This window comes from Pogona vitticeps, chromosome 3 (assembly GCF_051106095.1).
Source record: "Pogona vitticeps strain Pit_001003342236 chromosome 3, PviZW2.1, whole genome shotgun sequence".
Taxonomy (NCBI): Eukaryota; Metazoa; Chordata; class Lepidosauria; order Squamata; family Agamidae; genus Pogona; species Pogona vitticeps.
Window position 1 is genome coordinate 254,480,109 of NC_135785.1, and position 20,158 is coordinate 254,500,266.

Consider the following 20,158-nt stretch of genomic DNA (forward strand, 5'->3'; position numbering starts at 1 on the left):
AGGCTTTCTAAAAACAGCAGGAATTTCTGGAAGCAACCATCCCCTGTGGAGAAATACTTTAGAAATACACAGGAGAGGCTTTTCTCCTGTGTATCTGTAAAGTGTTTCTCCACAGGTGATGTTATCCTCCAAGGGGACTCTCTTGAACCCTTTACTATATATAGGCAAGCTGACAATGAAACTGCCTTGGCTGGCCAGATCCCAATGTTTCTAAAGCTAAACACCTTGATTTTGACCCCAGAAGTAATTGATAGTATCAGAGTCTTGTCAAATAACTTAAATGCTGACAAAGAATCCTTGGAAGAAGCTTTCCTGAACTGCAGATGAAGTAGGACAGTGGTCCTCAACCTTGGGTAACCCAGGGGTTCTTGGACTGAAATTCCCAAAATATTTCTCCCATCAGCTCTGCTGGCCATGATTCTTGAGGGTTGCAGTCAAAGAACACCTGGTTTACCCAAGATTGAGAACCACTGAAGTAGGCTAAAAAGCAGGGTGGTGAAAGCTGGACAGAGAAGAAAGCTGATGGGGGGCAAAAGCTGATGCATTTGAAATTTGGTGTTGGGGAAGAGCTTTGCAGATACCTTGGACTATGAGAAACACAGAGAAGTAGGTGCTAGATCAAAGTAAGCTTGAACTCTTTGTAGAAGTGAAAACTGAAGGTGTTGTACTTGGGGCACATGACAAAAAAAACAAGACTCTCTGGAAAGGACAGTGATATTAGGGGAAGTTGAAGGGAGCTGAAAACTAAACTTCAGATGGATCTGCTCAGTTAAGGAAGCCATAGACCTGTAGTTTTGAAGACCTGAGTAATGTTGCTTATGATAGGACCTTTTGGAGATCAGTAATTCATAGGGTCGTGTGGATTCGATCTTACGACTGCTGGTCTTCTGACCCTGCAGCACAGGTTTCTGCAGTTTAGCCCGCAGCGCCACCACGTTCATAGGGTGGAGGGACGTGGAGGGACGTGGTGGCGCTGCGGGCTAAACTGCAGAAGCCTGTGCTGCAGGGTCAGAAGACCAGCAGTCGTAAGATCGAATCCACGCGAGGGAGTGAGCTTGTCCCAGCTCCCGCCAACCTAGCGGTCCGAAAGCATGCAAATGCGAGTAGATAAATAGGGACCACTTCGGTGGGAAGGTAACAGCGTTCCGTGTCTAAGTCGCACTAGCTATGTGACCACGGAAGATTGTCTTCGGACAAAACGCTGGCTCTATGGCTTGGAAACAGGGATGAGCACCGCTCCCTAGAGTTGGACACAACAGGAATAAATGTCATGTGGAACCTTTACCTTTACTTAATTCATAGGGTTGCCATACATCACAAACAACCTGACAGCACATAAAAATTCCCATTGTTCTGCTAAAAGCTGGAATCTGTGCAATCATAGATAATCTATGCTACTGAGCTCCTTGAAAAAAAGTGAGATGCAAATATGGTAGCTAAGTTAATACAGTATGTTCTCAGTGCCCTGGATTCACTTCATTGGCATTTTAAGCTTTCTCCAAGAGAAAGTTGAAAGACTTGCAGTTGGAATTCATGAATTAAATTGTGTTTATCTAAATGTAGAATATTCACAGGTCATGCATTATTGCTCTGGTTTCTTTCCTCTGTGATATTTTTTTCATTTCTCAGGCCACCAACTTTGATAGCGACATAAATGTCAGTCAGGCGTTTATCCCCCCCCCCCTCCTTCTCAGAGCTATATATGGGCTCAATTTCTTCTCTGGAGGTTGAGAGGTAGACACTTGGGGGCAATGTTGCTGCATTGGTCATTCCAACATCTTTCCCTTTTCACAATTAAATGGATCCATTGATACCCCAAATTTAATGAGCTTGTGCTTTATTTTTTGCCTGATCTCATTTTCATTCTGCGTTACAGAAACGTTTCACCTTCTGTCTCATTTTTTTGGTGGAAATTCCAAAGATAGCTATTTAAAGCACAATTCTTGATGACTCACTAGATTAAAAGTAAAGCTTTTGAAAATTACTTTGGGGGTCTTCCCCCCCCCCCAGTCATCTTCAGCCTAGCACGTATACTTCCTAAGTTTTGATTATAAAGTGGCATAATGTAGACTCTGTGATGAGCCATCAGCTGCCTAGTTTAGATCTTGCCTTGTCCCCTGATTCACAAGGTAAGCAACCATCTTTCCTAGTTAGACTCCACCAGTAACGAGGGGGTAATAAGATCAAGCCGCCGGTGCAAACATTTGACTTCTGTAAGTTTTGTAATCCAAGTGTAGGCTTATATACATGGAGGTCTGATTCTGTAGTGCCAACTGCCCTAACCTGAACACACTAAAGTAGCTAATTCCCCTAGAGCAGGGTTATCATGTTTACCCATCTCCTCTTCAGATCAATGAGATTTTATCAACAACATCATGTTTACTGACTTGTGTCAGTTGGCTTGGATTTAGACTCCGTTGTGGCTAGAGCAACCCCATGGGAAGGGAATAATCTCAGTTGCATTGTGTCATAGGATTAATATTGATGGCTCTGTGCTGTGTAGGACAAATCTTGTATCTCACCTAGGTTTTTAGTAGCACCAAGGAGATCTTTTTTGCCATTTCACCTAATACACAATATATCAAAATATGTTTTCTTCTAGTTCCTGGGTTAACTGGAGTCCTCATGGTTCTGGTGTTATTCCTAATGTCTACAGCTTCTACATATGCCATTAGGTAAGAGTTAAATTGAAATATTTTGCCTATTTCTATCTGAAATAATCATGGGTTAATGTGGGCATCCAAAACCCTCCTACAGTCATGGCTAAAAATATTGGCAGCCTTGCAATTCTGTCAGAAAATACAACCCTTCTCTCAGAAAATTGTTGCAATTGCAAATGTTTTGGTACTCACCTGTTCATTTCTTTGGTTTGCGTTGGAACAACACAAAAACACAGAGAAGAAAAGTCAAATCTGATACAATCCCACACAGAAACCCAAAAATGCACTGGCAAAAATTATTGGCACCCTTAACTTAATATTTGCTAGCACCCCCTTTGGAAAAAATAACTGAAATCAATCATTTCCTGTAACCGTGAACAAGTTTCTTACACCTCTCTACAGTGGTGCCTCGCTTACCAAGCGCCCCGTTTAACGACGAATCCGCATAGTGATTTGTTTTTTGTGATTGCAAAAGCGATTGCATTGCGATCTTTTTAATGGCAAAAAATCGCTTTGTGATGATCAGTAAGCTGTTTCGCTTACCGATTTTCGCATAGTGATGTTTTAAAAACAGTTGATCAGCGGTTCCAAAATGGCCGCTGGGAAAAAAATGGCCACCCGCTGTGTTTTCGCGCCCATTCCTTGCATATCGGGCAGCAAAAATGGCGGCCGTATGGAGGATTTTCACATAACGGTGAGTTTTTTGCCCATAGGAACGCATTTAACGGGTTTTAACACATTCCTATGGGCTTTTTCTTTTCACATAGCGACGAATCCGGATAGCGACGATTTTTCCAGAATGGATTATCGTTGCTGTGTGGGGCACCACTGTACTGGAATTTTGGACAAACTGCTCCTGGGCCTTCAGATTTGAAGGATGCCTTCTCCCAACTGCTGTTTTGAGATCTCTCCACAAGTGTTCTGTGGGATCCAGACCTGGACTCATTGCTGACCATTTCAGAATTCTCCAGCGCTTTGTTTGTAATCATTTCTGAGTGTCTTTTTGAAGTGTGTTTCGGATCATTGTCCTGCTGGAAGACCCATGACCTCTGGTGGAGATGCAGCTTTCTGACACTGGCCACTACGTTGTGCCCCAAAATTCTTTGGTAATCATCAGATTTCATAATACCGTCCACACAGTCAAGGCATCTAGTGCCAGAAGCAGCAAAGCAACCCCAAAATATCTTTGAACCTCCACCATGTTTGACTGTAGAGACTGTGTTCTTTTCTTTGAATGCCTCAGTTTTCTGTAAACAGTGCCATGATATCCTTTACCAAAAAGCTCTCCTTTTGTCTCATCTGTCCACAGTACGTTTTTCCAGAAGGATTGTGGTTTTGTCACATAAGTTTTGGCATACGCCAGTCTTACTTTTTTATGCCTTTGTGTCAGCAGTGGTGTCCTCCTGGGTTTGCTACCATAGCATCCCTTTTCATTCAGATGGCAACGGATAATGCGAGCTGACATTGTTGTACCCTGTGTCTGCAGATCAGCTTGAAATTGTTGGGAAGTTCATCTGGATTCTGTATCTACCATTCAAGCAACCCTTCATTGTAATTTTTCAGAAATTTTGCTCTTCCGTCCACGTCCAGGGAGGTTAGCTACAGTGCCATGGGCTGTAAACCTCTTGATGATATTGCACACAGTGGACACAGGAACATTAAGATCTCTGGAGATGGACTTGTTGCCTTGAGATTGTTGGATGTTTTCCCACAATTTTTTCTCTAAAATCCACAGGCAACTCTTTACACCTTATTCTTTTCTCCATGCTCAGTGTCACACACAACACAAAGGTTGAGTCAACTTTTCTCCATCTTAAGTGCTTACAAGTGTGATTACTATATTGCCCACACCTCTTACTTGCAACAGGTGTGTCTAAATACAAATTAAAGGAGCATCTCATGCTTGAAAAGCAATTCTTTCTTACCATTTAGACAGGGTGCCAATAATTTTGGTCAGTAGGTTTCTGTGTGGGATTGTATCAGATTTGACTTTTCTTCTCTGTGTTTTTGTGTGTTGTTCCAGCGCAAACCAAATAAATGAACATGTGAGTACCAAAACATTTGCATCTGCAACAATTTTATGAGAGAGAAGGTTTGCATTTTCTGACAGAATTGCAAGGGTGCCAATATTTTTGGCCATGACGCTAAATGCAGTATAATGGAATGCCTGGTCATCAACTACAGTATGCAGACACTGTGATTTGATAGTTTGTCTCCCTCATTAATAGAAGAAGATTGGGTGAATGAATCCTGTATACATCCAGGGTTATCCATAGCGCTTCCCACTCATGTGTCCTGTAGATTTAGCATGGGAGTTAACATGTTCTTCCCAGTGGTGAGATTCTGGTAGTTCAGAGGAATTTTCTCATAGCCACTTTTTACAAATAAGTTATTCTGATTATTTATTACTATGTTTAGAAAGTATTCGACTGCTGCTTGTTACAATGTTTAGAAAGGAAACTGTTGTTACTACTATATTGCTCTTGCCTCTCTTAGTCATTAAAACTTGTTTTCTTTTTTTTAAAAAAAAAATCCTTAGGATTGGTAGGAGACTGGTTTGGACTTGAAAAATTCCAACTCAAAATGCTCTTTAAAATTACTTTCCAAAGTACTTAGACAACGTTAATGATAGCAAGTAGTTTTGTTCCCACTCAGTGTTTTGTATTTCAAATGTAACTTTCTATGCTTTTGTTACCCAGAAGGTGAAAAGAAAAATAACTTGTTGTGGGTAACTACATTACTTGTAACTTGTTGCTTCCAAGGGCTGCTGTTCTTATGCTACAAATAACTATCCTTGACTATTTCAGTATGTGAGCATGTCTCTCTATCTTTCATTTTTCATTTCTTCCTCCCCCTCCCCTTCCTGGTTTAGCCTCTGGAAAATCCAGACTTTGCTTTTTTTTTAAACACAGCCTGCTCTAAGAATAAACAAAATATGCCTTTGGTCAGAGGAGATGTAAAAAAAGACTACCCTAGAATAAATATAGATTTTCTTAGAGTAGCTACTCAGAATTTGGCCTACTCAGCAGTGGCCACAGAAAGAATGCAAGGCTGTTTGATTGTCTGCTGTTTATTAAGTATACTTTGTTCTTTGCAGGATTTCAGATTACGACATCTTCTGGTACACCCACAACATGTTTATTGTCTTCTACTTGTTGCTGATGTTGCATGTTTCTGGGTAAGTTACAACCTCTGTTGATTAAACACAGCCCAAGGAGTGTGTCCTATTAAGAACTGAGGAATGGCATTTATGTAATGGCTGAGATGTCAAGGCATGGCAGGGTAGACCAAACCGTACGGGTGGTTTGAATCGTTTAATGCGTTCCAATGGGCCCTAAACTTACCGTTCAGCGAAGTTTCCTCCATAGCGGCAGCGAGGGCGTGAAAACGCTGCGCGCAGCCATTTCGGGGCTTCCAGCGGCCATTTTGGAACCGCCTAACAGCTGATCCGCGGGCATCGCAAAGTGAAGATCGGTAAGCGAAACGCTTACCGATTGTTGCTATGCGAGTTTTGCCCATTGCGACCGTCAGTATGCCTCCGCATTAGCGATCCTGAAAAAGGGATCGCTATGCGGATTCTTCGTTATACGGTGCACTCATTAAGCGAGGCACCACTGTACTCGGACACCGACCTTGAGTCCCCATGTGTTCTTGGACTGGAGCTCCTAAATGCCTTCACCATTAGCTGTTCTGGCCAGGATTTTTGGGAGCTGCAGTCCAAGAACATTTGGTGACCCAAGGTTGGAAACCACTTGTCCTAGAGGGTGGAACCATAGGAATTCATGTGGGGAGTGATGGGACTGAAGTGATTTCAGTGTGATGGAGTCAGATACATTGCTTATTTTGATGACTTTGCCATGCTTGCATTGGGGGCCAATAATGCATCTCATAGAATTTTAGAATTGGAATCGACACAGAAGGGAATTTGTTAATGCATGGAATCCAGGGCTAAATCGTCCCCGACAGTTATGTCCATTTTCCCAGTCTGGTCTCAGTTCATTCTACCCAACTACTTGTAGAAATCAACATAAACAGACCGATGGCTGCCATAGGAAAGGGTATGAGCAAGCCTTACCGATACCCACAGGAACTGGAGAAAAGTTTCAGACCCCATGTTTCAAAGCATGGTTCCAAATTACTCTGGTGTTTAGAGCTCTTCCTGTTGGAAGAAGTTGTGTGCAATTGCTAATCTGGTTTTGTGTGCTTACTCATAAATCAGCTCATTGATGTAGTTAACCTTCTTCTACATACTGTGTATTAGGACTCAGCTTGTCATTTGGCAAAATAAAGTAACTGTCTTAGCTGGCAGATAGCAAGGGACAGTGGTTGTAATTAGAGATGGGCACGAATTGAATCATGCTGCTTCATACGAACCACCCCGTGCAGCACCCTCCCCACAACTGGCTAGCCCACTCATATTTTGTCATACGCTGCTGGGCGCCAGTATGGGCAGGAGCTCTGGCTGCCCTTCCCCGCCTCCTCCAGCAGCCAACCACTCAGGTTAGGAGGTGGGATGGGATTCTCCCTGTGCAGCCATGGTGTGGTTGGCTGCTGGAGGAGGTGGGGCAGGGCAGTACGGGCTCCTGCATGCACTGGTCCACTGTCATAGAAGGAGGACTCCAGCCGTGCACAATGAAATGTGAGTGGGTCAGTTGGCCAGCAGCAGAGGGGAGGGAAAGCACAGCACCTGTGATCCCATTTGGGGTGGTTTTGTACAAAGCAGTACAATTTGATTTGTGCCCATCTCTAGTGGCAATCCCTAATTCTTCCACCTAGCCCCCTATCCAGAACTGTGTGTAGCACATAGGACACCCTATACCCCATAAACCAGCCCACTGTCCCCAGGTTTATCTGAGAACACTGTTTTCAGTGTTAAAGGGTGAGTGCAGTATTCACCTGCCAGTCCAGTCAGCTCCTGGACTGTGTTTTGCTCTGTATATATGTATGTGTGTGTGTGTGTGTGTGTGTGTGTGTGTGTGTGTGTGTGTCTGTCTCTGTCTGTCTGTCTGTCTGTCTGTCTGTCTGTCTGTCTGTCTGTCTGCATGCATGCATGCATGCATGTGTATATATACACGCATATATGTATGTATGTGCGTGTATGTAGGCAAAATGAAATAAATGAAACATACATGTGTGTTTGTGTATGTATACACACACACACACACACACACACACACACACACACACTTTCATTTCATTTCATTTCACCTCAGGCAGCAAAAGTCTTGGGATAACCTTGCATATCTGAACCATCTTGTAATGTTTTAACGCAAATGACATCTGTAGCCCTAAAGCAGTACACATTCTCAATTGAAGAAATAGCTTATGGCACATTTTATGTGCAATGTGTTGGTAAGGATAGATACCTGTGTAATTATTTTTTTTGTTTGTTTTCTGGAGAGAGGCTCCCCTGTCTCTAGCATGTAACCTTTAACCTTCTCCCTCTTACAACTTTATAAGGTGACTCAGAAGGAGAGGATGTGGAATTGTGGCCTGCCTAGTGGGTTAAAATACTTCCAAGTTCCTCTTAATTTTTTTCCTTCTTAACATTTATAAGAAAGGAAGTTGGCTTATGCTAAATCAGACCAATAGTCCAGCTAGCCCAGTTCTGTTGGCCTTGGCTACCTGTAGTTTCCCGGGGTTCCTTTCCTACCCTTGTTTGGAGATGTTTGGTATTATTTGGTGGTCTCCTGTTTTAAACCCCATAAACCAGAATCCTAGCCTTGCTTAGATTCTGAAATGGGATGAGGCCAATGTGTTCAGGGTAGCATGGTAGTAGTGTATTAGTAATAGTAGAAATTATGGTATTGGGAGAAGGTCAAGGCAGGGTTAGGGAGAAAGCTAAGGATGGACTGTCAAGACAGAACTGGTGGGCTTAGAAGGAGCAGGAACAGAGTAGAAGTATGGCAATGGACTTGTTTTCTTTTCTTTTGCAAAGTCTCCTGAGAGACAAAGAAAGTCATCAACCCTTCACAAGACTACATTTCAGTGCAGGGGGGGGGGAGGGAGGAACAATTCTTGATACAAAGGAGGAGAAACGTTATCTCAGTTTCGGTCCTCACATTCCCACCTAGACCTAGTAGGACTTGTTTGAAGGCCAGAATATTTTAAGAGGCAAACCTCTGTCCCCAAAGACTGCAAATATGGAATTGCAGAATAATGGAGCTGGAAGGGGCCTATAAGGCCATTGAGTCCAACCCCTTGCTCAATGCAAGCATTTAACCTGCCATTCTCCTTAAAAAAAAAGACCCAAGGTGGCTTACAAACAAATCCATCCATAATAACTGAAAATCCCATAGTATGGGTCATCTTGGCCTTGTCTCTCTCTAGTTGTAGCTGTCGATATAGCTTTCTCTACAGTTGCGTTTGAGTAGTGTATGAGCCAGTAATGAATGCATCTCCAGGTCATGAAGCAAGTTGTGTTTGAAAGCGTCAACTTTTCCATCAACATTGTTTTTGATTCAGGCTCTACTTAGATAAATCTTTGAAACAAGTGTATTTGCATTTAATGCATATTTGCTGCTGCTGCTGACACATTTTCTATAAAAAATGTCCAAGGCAACCAGCAACCAAAACGATACAAGCTGGGGAATCAACAATGAAATCAATTACATCTAAAACACCACCAATAGAAAGCCTGGGAGAATAAAATTGTCTTCCAGGTGAATGTTAGGTATTAATCAAACATTATTGAAACACAGATTAAAATTCTTATTTCTCTCATCCTTGTGTGCACTGCAAAATCTTATCTCCTTGCATTCCGGGCGGGCAAATATTTGCTTCTACTCTCAGTGAAGATTCTTGAGAATGATTTTTATGATGGTTCTTGCTTTTTCAGGCTTAAAAGCATTGAATTGGTTGAGTGCATCTTTTTAAAACAATATCTTATTATGTATTAGGTATACATCTATAGCCTTTGCTTCTCAAAGGGAAGCAAGTAGAACCAGCCTGGGTAGCCTTGGGCAAGCTGGACAGTCCCAGGGCAGCCCCAGAAGAAAGGAATGGCAAACCACTTCTGAACCTGGAAACCCCTGAAAAAGCGTTGCCATAAGTCGGAATTGACTTGAAGGAACATTATTATTATTGAACAGGATAAAAACATTCTTTGTTGTAACCTTCACTGTGGAGGTGAGAAATCTTGCTAGACTTAAAATTGCTTGGCATGTAGCACTGACATATCCAAACAACCTCAATGGATGAGAGCAAGGAATTTTCCGAACATCATTGACTTCCCTACTGTAGAGAAATCCTTGCAATCTGGTGTGCCACCACTGAAAAGGCCCCAAACCTGGTGGCCATGTTTCTTGTTTGCGATGGGAAGTGGAGTGAGCAGTGTTTCTCACGGAGACCTTAGAAAACAGGGATGTGGGTTATGGGAAGAGATTAGTAATGTTTTCAACTAGCCTTCCTGCCAAAACCTCAGTATGTAATTCACTATGGCAGTGGTCCCCAACCTTGGGCCTCCAGATGTTCTTGGACTTCAACTCTCAGAAATCCTGGCCAGAAAAGGCAGTGGTGCAGGCTTCTGGGAGTTGTAGTCCAAGAACATCTAGAGGCCCAAGGTTGGTGACCACTGCACTATGGGACATCTCATTCCTCAGATTTCTTTCATCTATAGAAGCGTTTTTTTGTTGAGACAAAGCTTATCTGCCACCGTGAGCTATGAGTCAAACAGACCAGACTACCCTGCAGTTGGAAGTGAACGGGCACTGCAGAGGAAATATATTTATCATGACATAGAGTCGTTTTGAGGAACATTCTGCAGAAAACAAAATGGTGGCTGCCAGCCAAAGATTGGGCAGAGTGCTGCTGGGTTTTGCTTCCAGTTCCACCCGTTGACTCCTCCTTTCATTTTTGCATTCTGTGACTGAACCATGAAACTGGGCGACAGTTTTCAGCCTGGCACTAAATAAAGCTCCTGTTTCTTGGCATGTCTAGGTAGCCTCCCTGAAGAAAATGCAAGGGACAGAAGTGAGTAATGTAGCCCTACTTCCGCTGTCAAGTGTTTTGTGACTTTCTAACAGCACGATAATGGATTGTATATCTTGGCAAAAGATCAGGGCCCTGACAGAATGATTCACTGCAGCTCTGGTCCCTTTCAAAAGGCAATGTTTTGAGTATACACTCCCAGCCACTGAAATGGTTTCCTTTTCAAGGTCTACACGCCTTCACAAAAATCGTTTGAGAGCTTGGCAGACCTTTAGACCAATCTCCCCTCTCGGCGTAGGGGCTGCAGTGTAGAACGCACAGCATCTCTGATGGACGGCTGTTCCTATTCGGCCTCTCCTTCAGTACCTCCACTGAAGATGATCCCACTGCTTCCCACCCCACCCTAAGGCACATAGTTCCAACATTAAACAGATCTTACCATTAGGAAGCTAGCCAAGTTAAGTGTTTGCTTGAGAAGGTAGATAGACAACACAGCAGTCATTAGCTTCTCCAGCTATCTGCAGTGGTTCCCAAGCTTGGGTAACCTGGATTTTCTTGGACTAGAACTCCCAGAAGTCTTCACCATTAGCTGTGCTGGCCAGGGTTTCTGGGAGTTGTAGTCCAAGAACACCTGGGTTACCCAAGGTTGCTCTCTATGTATCTAGCAACCGTGGAGAAGCCACAGGGGTTGGGGAAGGGCACATTTCAGTGATTTAGACCATGCCTCATCCCTGACAAAAATTCCTTTCTGAAACTCGGTGGTTTAGGCCTCTGGGTGTGGAGCCAGAGGTTGGGAGTTTGATTCCCCAATGTGTCTCTTTGACAGGAGCTAGACTCCGTGATCCATAGGGGCCCTTCCAGCTCTTGCAGTTCTAAGACGACGGTGATGATCATGTTGACACTGATGTTGAGGATTATGATGATGAAGGTGTTTGCCTTTCAGAGGAAGCTCCCATTTGCTCCAGTGGCTGCTTTCCTTGAAATTCAAGTAGCATTTTTTTTCAGAGGGGCAGTTTTTGACCAGACTGCAACAGGGAGAGAAAGAACTAAGCTATAGTCACAAGACTTTCCGGAGCTGCAGTTTACATTATTACGCGTTAACCCCGTGCTACCTACAGTTTGGCCTTCATTATAGTTATTTTGAGTCCACTTCAGGATAGGAGAAATAGGATGCAGGTGGCCCCAGTAACCCAAAACAGAGCTGGAACAGCTTCCAGGGTATGTTTCTGTGACCCTCCGCTAATCTGCGTGTTGTGCGACACACACCTTGGAGATAAGCATTGTTTCATTCATATTGCAATTTCCTTTCTTCTTTACCATCACTGGCCTTGACTTTCGTCATTTCCACTTGTATTTGGAATTTGCTTGACTATGGCAATCAGTGTCATCCTAATGTTACAACTCGGTAATGACATATTGGATTCTTGTAAATAGAATATTGTGGGTTCTCATCACTCATGAGCGTTATTACTGAAGTAATATATGGGTGTGCGACAAGGTGAGCTCATGGAAAGCAGGCTAAGTCCTTTTGCTGCATTGCATGTATTGACTGGGAAGGCCTACGCTAGAATCAGAGAACATTCATTGCAGTGGTGCAGAAATTAAACTACAACTGATTTGGACCTTCCATAAAAAGAGATCAGAAGGCTTTACTTGGTTATATTTCTTCAACATGGGCACTCCATCACTCTTGCCACAGAGTTTTTATGCAATAACATTTTGAGAAGAGAAAAAGGAGGAATGAAAACCAGAGAGAAAGAGTATTCATACTGAACTCAGCACCTCACTGTTTTTAATAACTTGGAGGCAGAACTGGGTTTTCTCATAGCGTTTCCCCTCCTGTCCTTTTGATTTCTAACCGTGTTTTCAAAATCTATGGTCCTTCATTTTAATATAAAACAAAGCTAGCAAGCTCCCAGAAATGTTATTTCTGCAAAGAGCAAGTATTGCCCTTGCAGACTTCCAAGGAAGACGATCATTTCCTCCTCTTCTTCTCCCCATTTTTTCTTTCTGAAACTTCTCCACCAACTGTCACATTTAACTGAGTGACGGGAGTGCTCACTCCATCTATCATGTAGCGCTGCTCTTCGTACAGAACTGACAGCCTAGGCAATGTGAGAAAGGAACATTTGGAAATAAAATAAAATAGTCTCTGTAATTCATTAGGGTTCCCTTTGCTTTCCTCCCTTTTTCCTTTTGTAGAAAAGTCAAACCAACACAGCCTGGGAATAGCAGATGGGCTGCAGGATGAAAACAAAGGGAACTAACCAAAGAGTCTGTTTTGTTTTGCGATATTTTTTCGCCTGAGGTCGGACTGTAGGAGCTGATGGCAGTGGTGTGAAACATCTGGAGGGAATAGCATTGAGGAAGGTTGTTCCTGGAACTTAAAAGTAGATAGGCGTCTCTGCAATATGCAAGCCAGTGTTGCTGTTTTGAATTTTGACTTGGGAATAGAGAAGGGGACAGAGTTCCAAAATGGTGCTTGGTCTTGCTTCATGATGCCTCATGAACCATGAATTGCCCCCCGGTGTCCCAATGAACCATGAACCAATTCGTTAGTTTGTTGGGTAATTTTTTTTTTACAGCCCCTGGGGCTATCAAAAAAGAAATACAGTAAATAAATAAAAGAAAGCCCTGGCCCTCACACCGTTCCTATTCTGCATGGCACAGAAAGAAGGGGAAAGAGATCCAAGCATATAAAAAGGGGGAAAGCCCGACTGAAGCCATTGCCTTGCCCCACTGCCTTTGCAAAGGCAGTGGGGCCAGGGGATCGCTTTGATCCCTTCCCTAAGCACAGCGGGGAGCCATTTTAAGCACCCAGTGGCCATTTTGAAAACCCGACGATCAGCTGTTTTTGATCGTCGTAAAGTGAAAATCGGTTCCCGAAGCAGGGAACCGATGATCACTAAGCGAAATCCCCCCGTTTAGACCATGGTTTTGCGATCGCAACTGCGATCACAAAAAGATCATCGTAAAGCGGATTTGTTGTAAAGCGGGGCAATCGTTAAGCGAGGCACCACTGTATAGTAAAAGGTTTATATTTGTTGCTTTGTATTCGTTTGGGGGGGATGTCTCTGACCCCAAGAATACAAAGCAACAAATACCTGACGAATCAGGGGTATATGTTGAATTTCCTGATTTGTTTTTATATTCATCCCCATGTCTACTTGGGAACAAAGAATTAATAAATCAGTACTTGGAAGCTGCAGAAATTCCCTTCTGGGGTTGCAAGGTCTTCATTCCTGCAATAGAGGTTAAAAGATTTATTTAACCCTTGTTCTCCTCCCTCCTCAGCTTCAAACTGGAATATCTCTCTCTCTCTCTCTCTGAAGTACTTCAGACAAGAATTTTCTTTAAAATTCGGTGGAAGATGTGTGTGTGTCCCTTAGCATGAGCACAATGCTCTCCTGCAAGACTCTCCTGGAGACTCTTGCAAAAGCCTTGGACTTGGCCTCTTGTTCTACTACACTCGTTTTCTTGGTATCCAACACCTTTGCTAGAAAGTAGAAGAAGGAAGCCTTTATACTGGATATTTGTTTCAGAATGAGATGTGTGGGTGATATACAGTACAGGAAGAATGGAGGAAGAATCGTTTGTCCATATCTATACTGTATTGAGAATCATAGCTTCACTTGCATAGACTCCATGGCCTACATCCATTTATTCATCCCAACTAAAGTAACCCCATTCAATCAGTGGGGCTTGTGTGAGTGTTGACATGCTGAAGTCCTAGTGGTTCTGTGTGTTCGCTCTAATTGGAATGGACAAGTGGATCTAGCCCCATGTGTTAAGTCAGGTGAATGGAGAAATCTGGAACTGAGGACTACCCATGACTGGTAACCACCCAGCCCCATAGTTGTGATGAAGCTGTAGAATTTGGCTAAATAAGACCTCTTGTACGAGGGTGGCCCTTAACAGCTTCAGTTTCTCAACATTCTGGAGCTTGAATGAACCCAGAAAGCCTCTGTAGAACAACTGAAAGGGATTATTTGCTAACGGGCTAACAGTAGTTGCACAGGGTCCGGAGTTAACGAGCTGGTCACAGAAAAAGGTGTTTCTGGTGGCTAGTTACATAGGCAGTGAAACTGGGAAGAAGGATGGCTTCACCCTGACATTACTAATTGGTGCTCCTGTGCAGAAATTAAACAAGAATTGTCTGCTTGTGTACGAAACAACTGTGATTCCCACTTAGAATTTGCTGCTGTCTGGTGCAGTCAATGGTTTTTTCTGACCAAACATTTTGCTGCCTGAGGCAAAGTTGATACTCACCCATGTTAAGGTGAACAGTTCACAAAAGCAGACTAATTGGCACTGGAGGAAGAAAATGTCAGGAATTGCTCTGCAAAAAACAAAAACAAAAAACTGTGACAAATTAAACATGATTCCCTTTTGCGACACCCCAAGTTCTGTTGGGAGGAAAGCTATGATTGGGAGGAAAGTGGTGACAAACCTAGACAGCATCATAAAAAGCAGAGACATCACCTTGCCAACAAAGGTCCACATAGTCAAAGCTATAGTTTTTCCAATAGCGATGTACAGAAGTGAGAGCTGGACCATAAAGAAGGCTGACCACCAAAGAATTGATGCTTTTGAACTGTGATGCTGGAGGAGGCTCTTGAAAGTCCCCTGGACTGCTGTCACATTCCCTGGGGTTTCAACAGCAGAGTCCGATAAGCTAGTCCAATGTCAGAAGTTTAGAGAATGCAGAGCCGATATCAATGTCAAAGCCAAATCACAAACAGTAATCCGAAGTCAGAGTCCAAAGCCAAATCACAAACCATAATCCAAGGTCAGGATCCAAAGCCAAATCACACAACATAGTCCAGGGTCAGAGTCCAAAGCCAAGCGTCCAGAGAGCAAGGTTCAACGTAGCCAGGAGCATGGATGCGAGCCAGAGATTTGACTTGTCGCTTCCATAAGCTTCCCAGCGTCTGGGTGCAGATTTGATAGCAACAGCAGCCCCCTAACCACCTCATCCTGCTAATACTCAGGGCTGCTTGACCTGATATTCCTATGGGAAGCATTCATGCAGGCTTCGCATCTCCGTGTCATGAGTCCTTGCCGAAGCTTGTCCCTTACTCCGGCTACTGGGGAGGAGAATCTGGTGGTGATTCAGCTGTCTGTGATTCTGATTGTGTAGCATTCTCCTCAGCTGTAATTAACCCCTCAGATTCCAGATCTTTTTCAGCAGAACTCATGACAACTGCAAAGAGAACAAACCTATCCATTTTGAAAGAAATCAACCCCGAGTGCTCACTGGAAGGACAGATCCTGAAGCTAAGGCCATCTCATGAGAAGAGAAGACTCCCTGGAAAAGACCCTGATGTTGGGAAAGTGTGAAGGCAAGAGGAGAAGGGGACATCAGAGGATGAAATGGTTGGACAGGATCTGTCTTTCCAGTGAGCACTCAGGCTTGATTTCCTTCAGAATGGATAGATTTACTCTCCTTGCAGTCCAGGGGACTCTCAAGAGCCTCCTCCAGCACCACAATTCAAAATTAACAATATGTAATTGTTAGGTATGGGCTTTCCCAGAGGTGGGGGAGTCCATACATTGCTCATTCCAGTTTATATTCTCTACTGGAGTCAGGAGGACCTTGAGAAATTAGTGCCTTTCTAAAGATATTTTTCCCTAAGGATTTTCGGAGTTGCCCTTTAAAAAATCTTTATAAACTGTTTAAGCTTTTAAAACTGAAGGTTGGGTGCACATTCAGATAAGCCCTGCTCTCTCTTGCAACAAACAGAAACCTGATGAGGTGGAACTTTTGGCTCTCGTGGAAGACCTGTCAGAGTTCCATAAGAAAAATGATAAACACTGTTGTATATCAACAGATCAACAAGCAAAGAATGATCTTAGGGACAAATCTGTGGGTGCCAAGGGCATGGAGTTCCAGAAGGCACGGGACCAGCCTGATGAACAGAACTTGGGGAGATATAAAATGAACAGTTTGATCAGTTGCTTATTGCTTATCCAATGCTCTCTGAATGAGGAAAATATGAAGCCTTTTCCTTTTAAAAAATTGTATTTACACAGAGGTGTTCTGAAATACCAGACTAATCTAAAGGAGCACACCCCTGGATGTTTTAACCCTAATGCAACTATTCAAGAAAGCAGACGGCTTGCGGTTGGATTCGAAAAGTCCCTTCCTGCAAATGCTTTGGAGCCTTTCCCAGGAGGTTTCGTAGAGACGGCACCGCTACTGAAAAACCGCTTTGTTTGCTCAGAGGAACCCAAATTCCAAGCTCATTTTCCGGAGGTTTGTACCAGTGTTTGTGTCATATTGCCCTCTGGAGTGGGAAATCCATGTTTCTTCAAAAATGACGTAGAGTGGGGGCCCCTTCTCCACGGGATCAGTATCTGCGGATTCACATATCCGCAGTCTAAAAATATTAAAAGAAAAATCCCATATTTTTCTAACAAGGAAGTTACCAAGACTTGCCGCTAGAGGGAGCCAGAGACCATGCTGTGTATAGCGTTGGCTAGAGCAATACATTTTCACAATGTCATTAGGATAACTGGCCACTAGAGCATGCTATGCTATATATAGCGTTTGCTATTATAATAGCATTTGACATAATCCATGTTTTTCAGCATAGCTGGGGGGAGGACCTGGAACTGATCTCCCACAGATACAGGGGCCCTTCTGTGTACTGCTCTGCTAATTTAGAACAGTGGTTAGAGACTTAGGGTAGGACTTTCAAAAAGGGATGAGGGGACTTGTATACAATTTGAGGGCAAGGGTAGATGATACCTTTGTTAGATCTTTTTTTTTTAAAAAAATGTAATCTAGCTTTGAACCCTGTACAGATCTTCATCAGGCTGGGTGTCGGAGAGCTGTGGATGGTGCAGAAGAAAACATAAACAGTTCCCAGAATTATAGCCACACCTGCGTGCTATTTTTCTTTATTCAAAATAAGTTTCAAAGTGGGTTCTGGAGACTCAGGTCAAAGTTTTAGGCGTCAGATTCCACCTCTAGCAACTTTGCTTGGAATGTCTCTTGAAATCTGATTTGAGAACAGTCACCTCTTAAAGCAGGTGATGCAAGGAAGATGATGTGGACCACATAGCACGGTCTGCCAGCAGCAGGGAATGGCCAGGAAACTCTCCCCACTGCCCACTCTATGCCACCAAGTTTGTGCTGCTGGAAGTGGCTGTCTTAGGTAAAGGTAAAGGTTCTCCTTGACAATTAGTCCAGTTGTGTCCTACTCTAGGGCACAGTGCTCATCCCCATCTCCAGGCCATAGAGCCTGTGTTTGTATGTAGACAGCTTCCATGGTCACATGGCCAGCGCGAATAGTCACGGAACGCCATTACCTTCCTGCCGAGACGCTACCTATTTATCTACTCGCATTTGCCTGCTTTCGAATGACTAGGTTGGCAGAAGCTGGGACAAGTGATGGGAGCTCCCTCCGTCATGCGGATTTGATCTTACGATGGCTGGTCTTCTGACCTTGCAGCACAGAGGCTTCTGTGGTTTAACCCACAGCACCTTACTGTTTGCCTAATGTTAGAGCTGCCCTGATGGAATGGGAGTTTCTCAACAGCTGGAGAACTCAGTGGTTTAAGTCTCTATCTGGCTGTGGATTTAGAGGTTGGCCGTTTGATTCCTCATGGGGGCCTCCTTGACAGGGGCTGGCCTTGATGATTCGTAGGGTCCCTTCTATCTCTGCAGTTCTAAGATTATAATCCTTCTAAAGCAAGCCCAAAACCAAACCAAATCAGACAAACAAAAAAGCAATCAATCAAACGAAACAGTCATATATATATATTGTTATGTGCCATCAGGTTACTCTAATACGGCTTTCAAGGTACCGCATTTTTCTGTGCATAAGACTATACTTTTGTCTAAAATTTTTAGACTAAACATTGAGGGTCGTCTTATACACGGAAGTAAGCTGAGGAGAGAACAAAAACAAGTGGAGGAGAAAGCAGGGATCAAAGCGATCCTGCAGCGCTTTGATCCCTTTCCCCCTGCACTTGCTAAGCCCCACTTAGATTTCTTAATTTTGGATACATGGAAAAATGTAAGTGAGATATTTAAGGAGTGGTTTTAACAGTTCCATGGTGCTGAATATAAATTTTAAAGCAATATATATTGGTTTATATATCTCTCTCTCTTAATTGTGCTGAATTTTCTTAGTGGGGCTGGGTTCCAAAAGAGTGGTGTGAACCCATCCACCAGTTCTGTGTTGAGATGCTTTTATCAGTAAGGTTTTTCTTATTCTTCCTTGCCCCTTTCAGACGTGGCTGTGGATCTCTGGCCCGCTATGCCTGTATTGTGCAGAAAGGCTCTATCGATATATCTGTAATAATAATAAACCAGTCACGATCATCGCAGTGATCAGCCACCCCTGTAAGGTCCTTGAGATACGGATGATAAAGGAAGACTTCAAGGCACGGCCGGGACAGGTAAGTTAACAGTCAAATAGTACTCCAGCTCCTGGTTACCAAGAAAGGCAGAAAACAACCAATGAGGAGGCAAAGAATCTGGCTGAATTGACATTTCTGTACAAACATATCAGTCTTACATCGCTAGAGACTGTCTCTGACATGGAGCACATGGTGCCTTGGAAATCTGTCTATTTTTCCTAGGACTGCAAAGTATGCTTGTCCCGGCACACATTTTAAAAATATGTACATTTAAAAATGAAGTGCTGTAGGGAAAGATACTGGAGTTTCCCAGCCAAGAATTCGGAGCACCTCACCAAAATACCAATGCCACAATTCAGTGAGATGGAGTCATAGCCGTCGGAAGTACAGTAGGACTCTCCTATCCACGGGATCAGTATCCACTGATTCATGTATGCGTTGCCCAATCCAAGAGTCTGGAATCGTCTCTTGCCAATTTATAGAGTTAGTGGTGGGGAAGCAGGAATACTTAGAGGCCCCAAATAAGAAGAAAGATAAAGAAGAGCAAACGTTACCATGTGTGTGTTTTTTGTTTTGTTTCTCGTTGATCTGTTTCAGTACGTTGTTCTACACTGTCCCAGCGTGTCATCGGTGGAAAGCCATCCCTTTACTCTAACACTGGTAAGGAAATCTTTCAATTGTGCAATTTGGGGGATCGTTTATTGGGAATGGTTTATTGGGAATCATTTATTTTCCTATTTTATATGTGTGTGTACATAGGGGATATTAGTTGTAATCTATGAAATAATATCAACTGTGGGTCCCGATGGCAATTTTTAGAGTATATGTTATAATTGTATTTTAATTGTTTTATCTTTTTTATTGTAATTTAATAGTTGTAAGCCACCCAGAGACCTTTGGGTAGTTTGGGTGGCATATAAGATGGATGGATGGATGGATGGATGGATGGATGGATGGATGGATGGATGGATGGATGGATGGATGAATGAATGAATGAATTATCAGCTTCAGGCGCTCCTGGATGAAACAGATGCCCTGGATCCATTCCAGTCGGGCTTCAGGCCGCGCCACGGTACAGAAACGGCATTGGTCGCCCTGTGTGATGACCTATTGAGGGAGGCCGACAGGGGCAAAATGTCTCTGCTGGTCCTCCTCGATATCTCAGCGGCCTTTGATACCATTGACCACGGTATCCTCCT

At 43.3% G+C, this 20,158-nt stretch overlaps 1 protein-coding gene across 2 annotated transcripts in view; it reads left to right on the plus strand.

Annotated features, from left to right (window-relative positions):
• NOX4 (NADPH oxidase 4) overlaps positions 1 to 20,158 on the plus strand; it is a 127,819-nt gene that overhangs the window by 30,029 nt on the left and 77,632 nt on the right. For both annotated transcript variants that reach the window (XM_072993556.2, XM_072993558.2), the window contains 5 exons: positions 2,603 to 2,675; positions 5,758 to 5,838; positions 16,623 to 16,845; positions 18,831 to 18,998; positions 19,557 to 19,619. In XM_072993556.2, the coding sequence (XP_072849657.2) occupies positions 2,603 to 2,675; positions 5,758 to 5,838; positions 16,623 to 16,845; positions 18,831 to 18,998; positions 19,557 to 19,619 (608 nt within the window). The remainder of the gene's footprint in view (positions 1 to 2,602; positions 2,676 to 5,757; positions 5,839 to 16,622; positions 16,846 to 18,830; positions 18,999 to 19,556; positions 19,620 to 20,158) is intronic.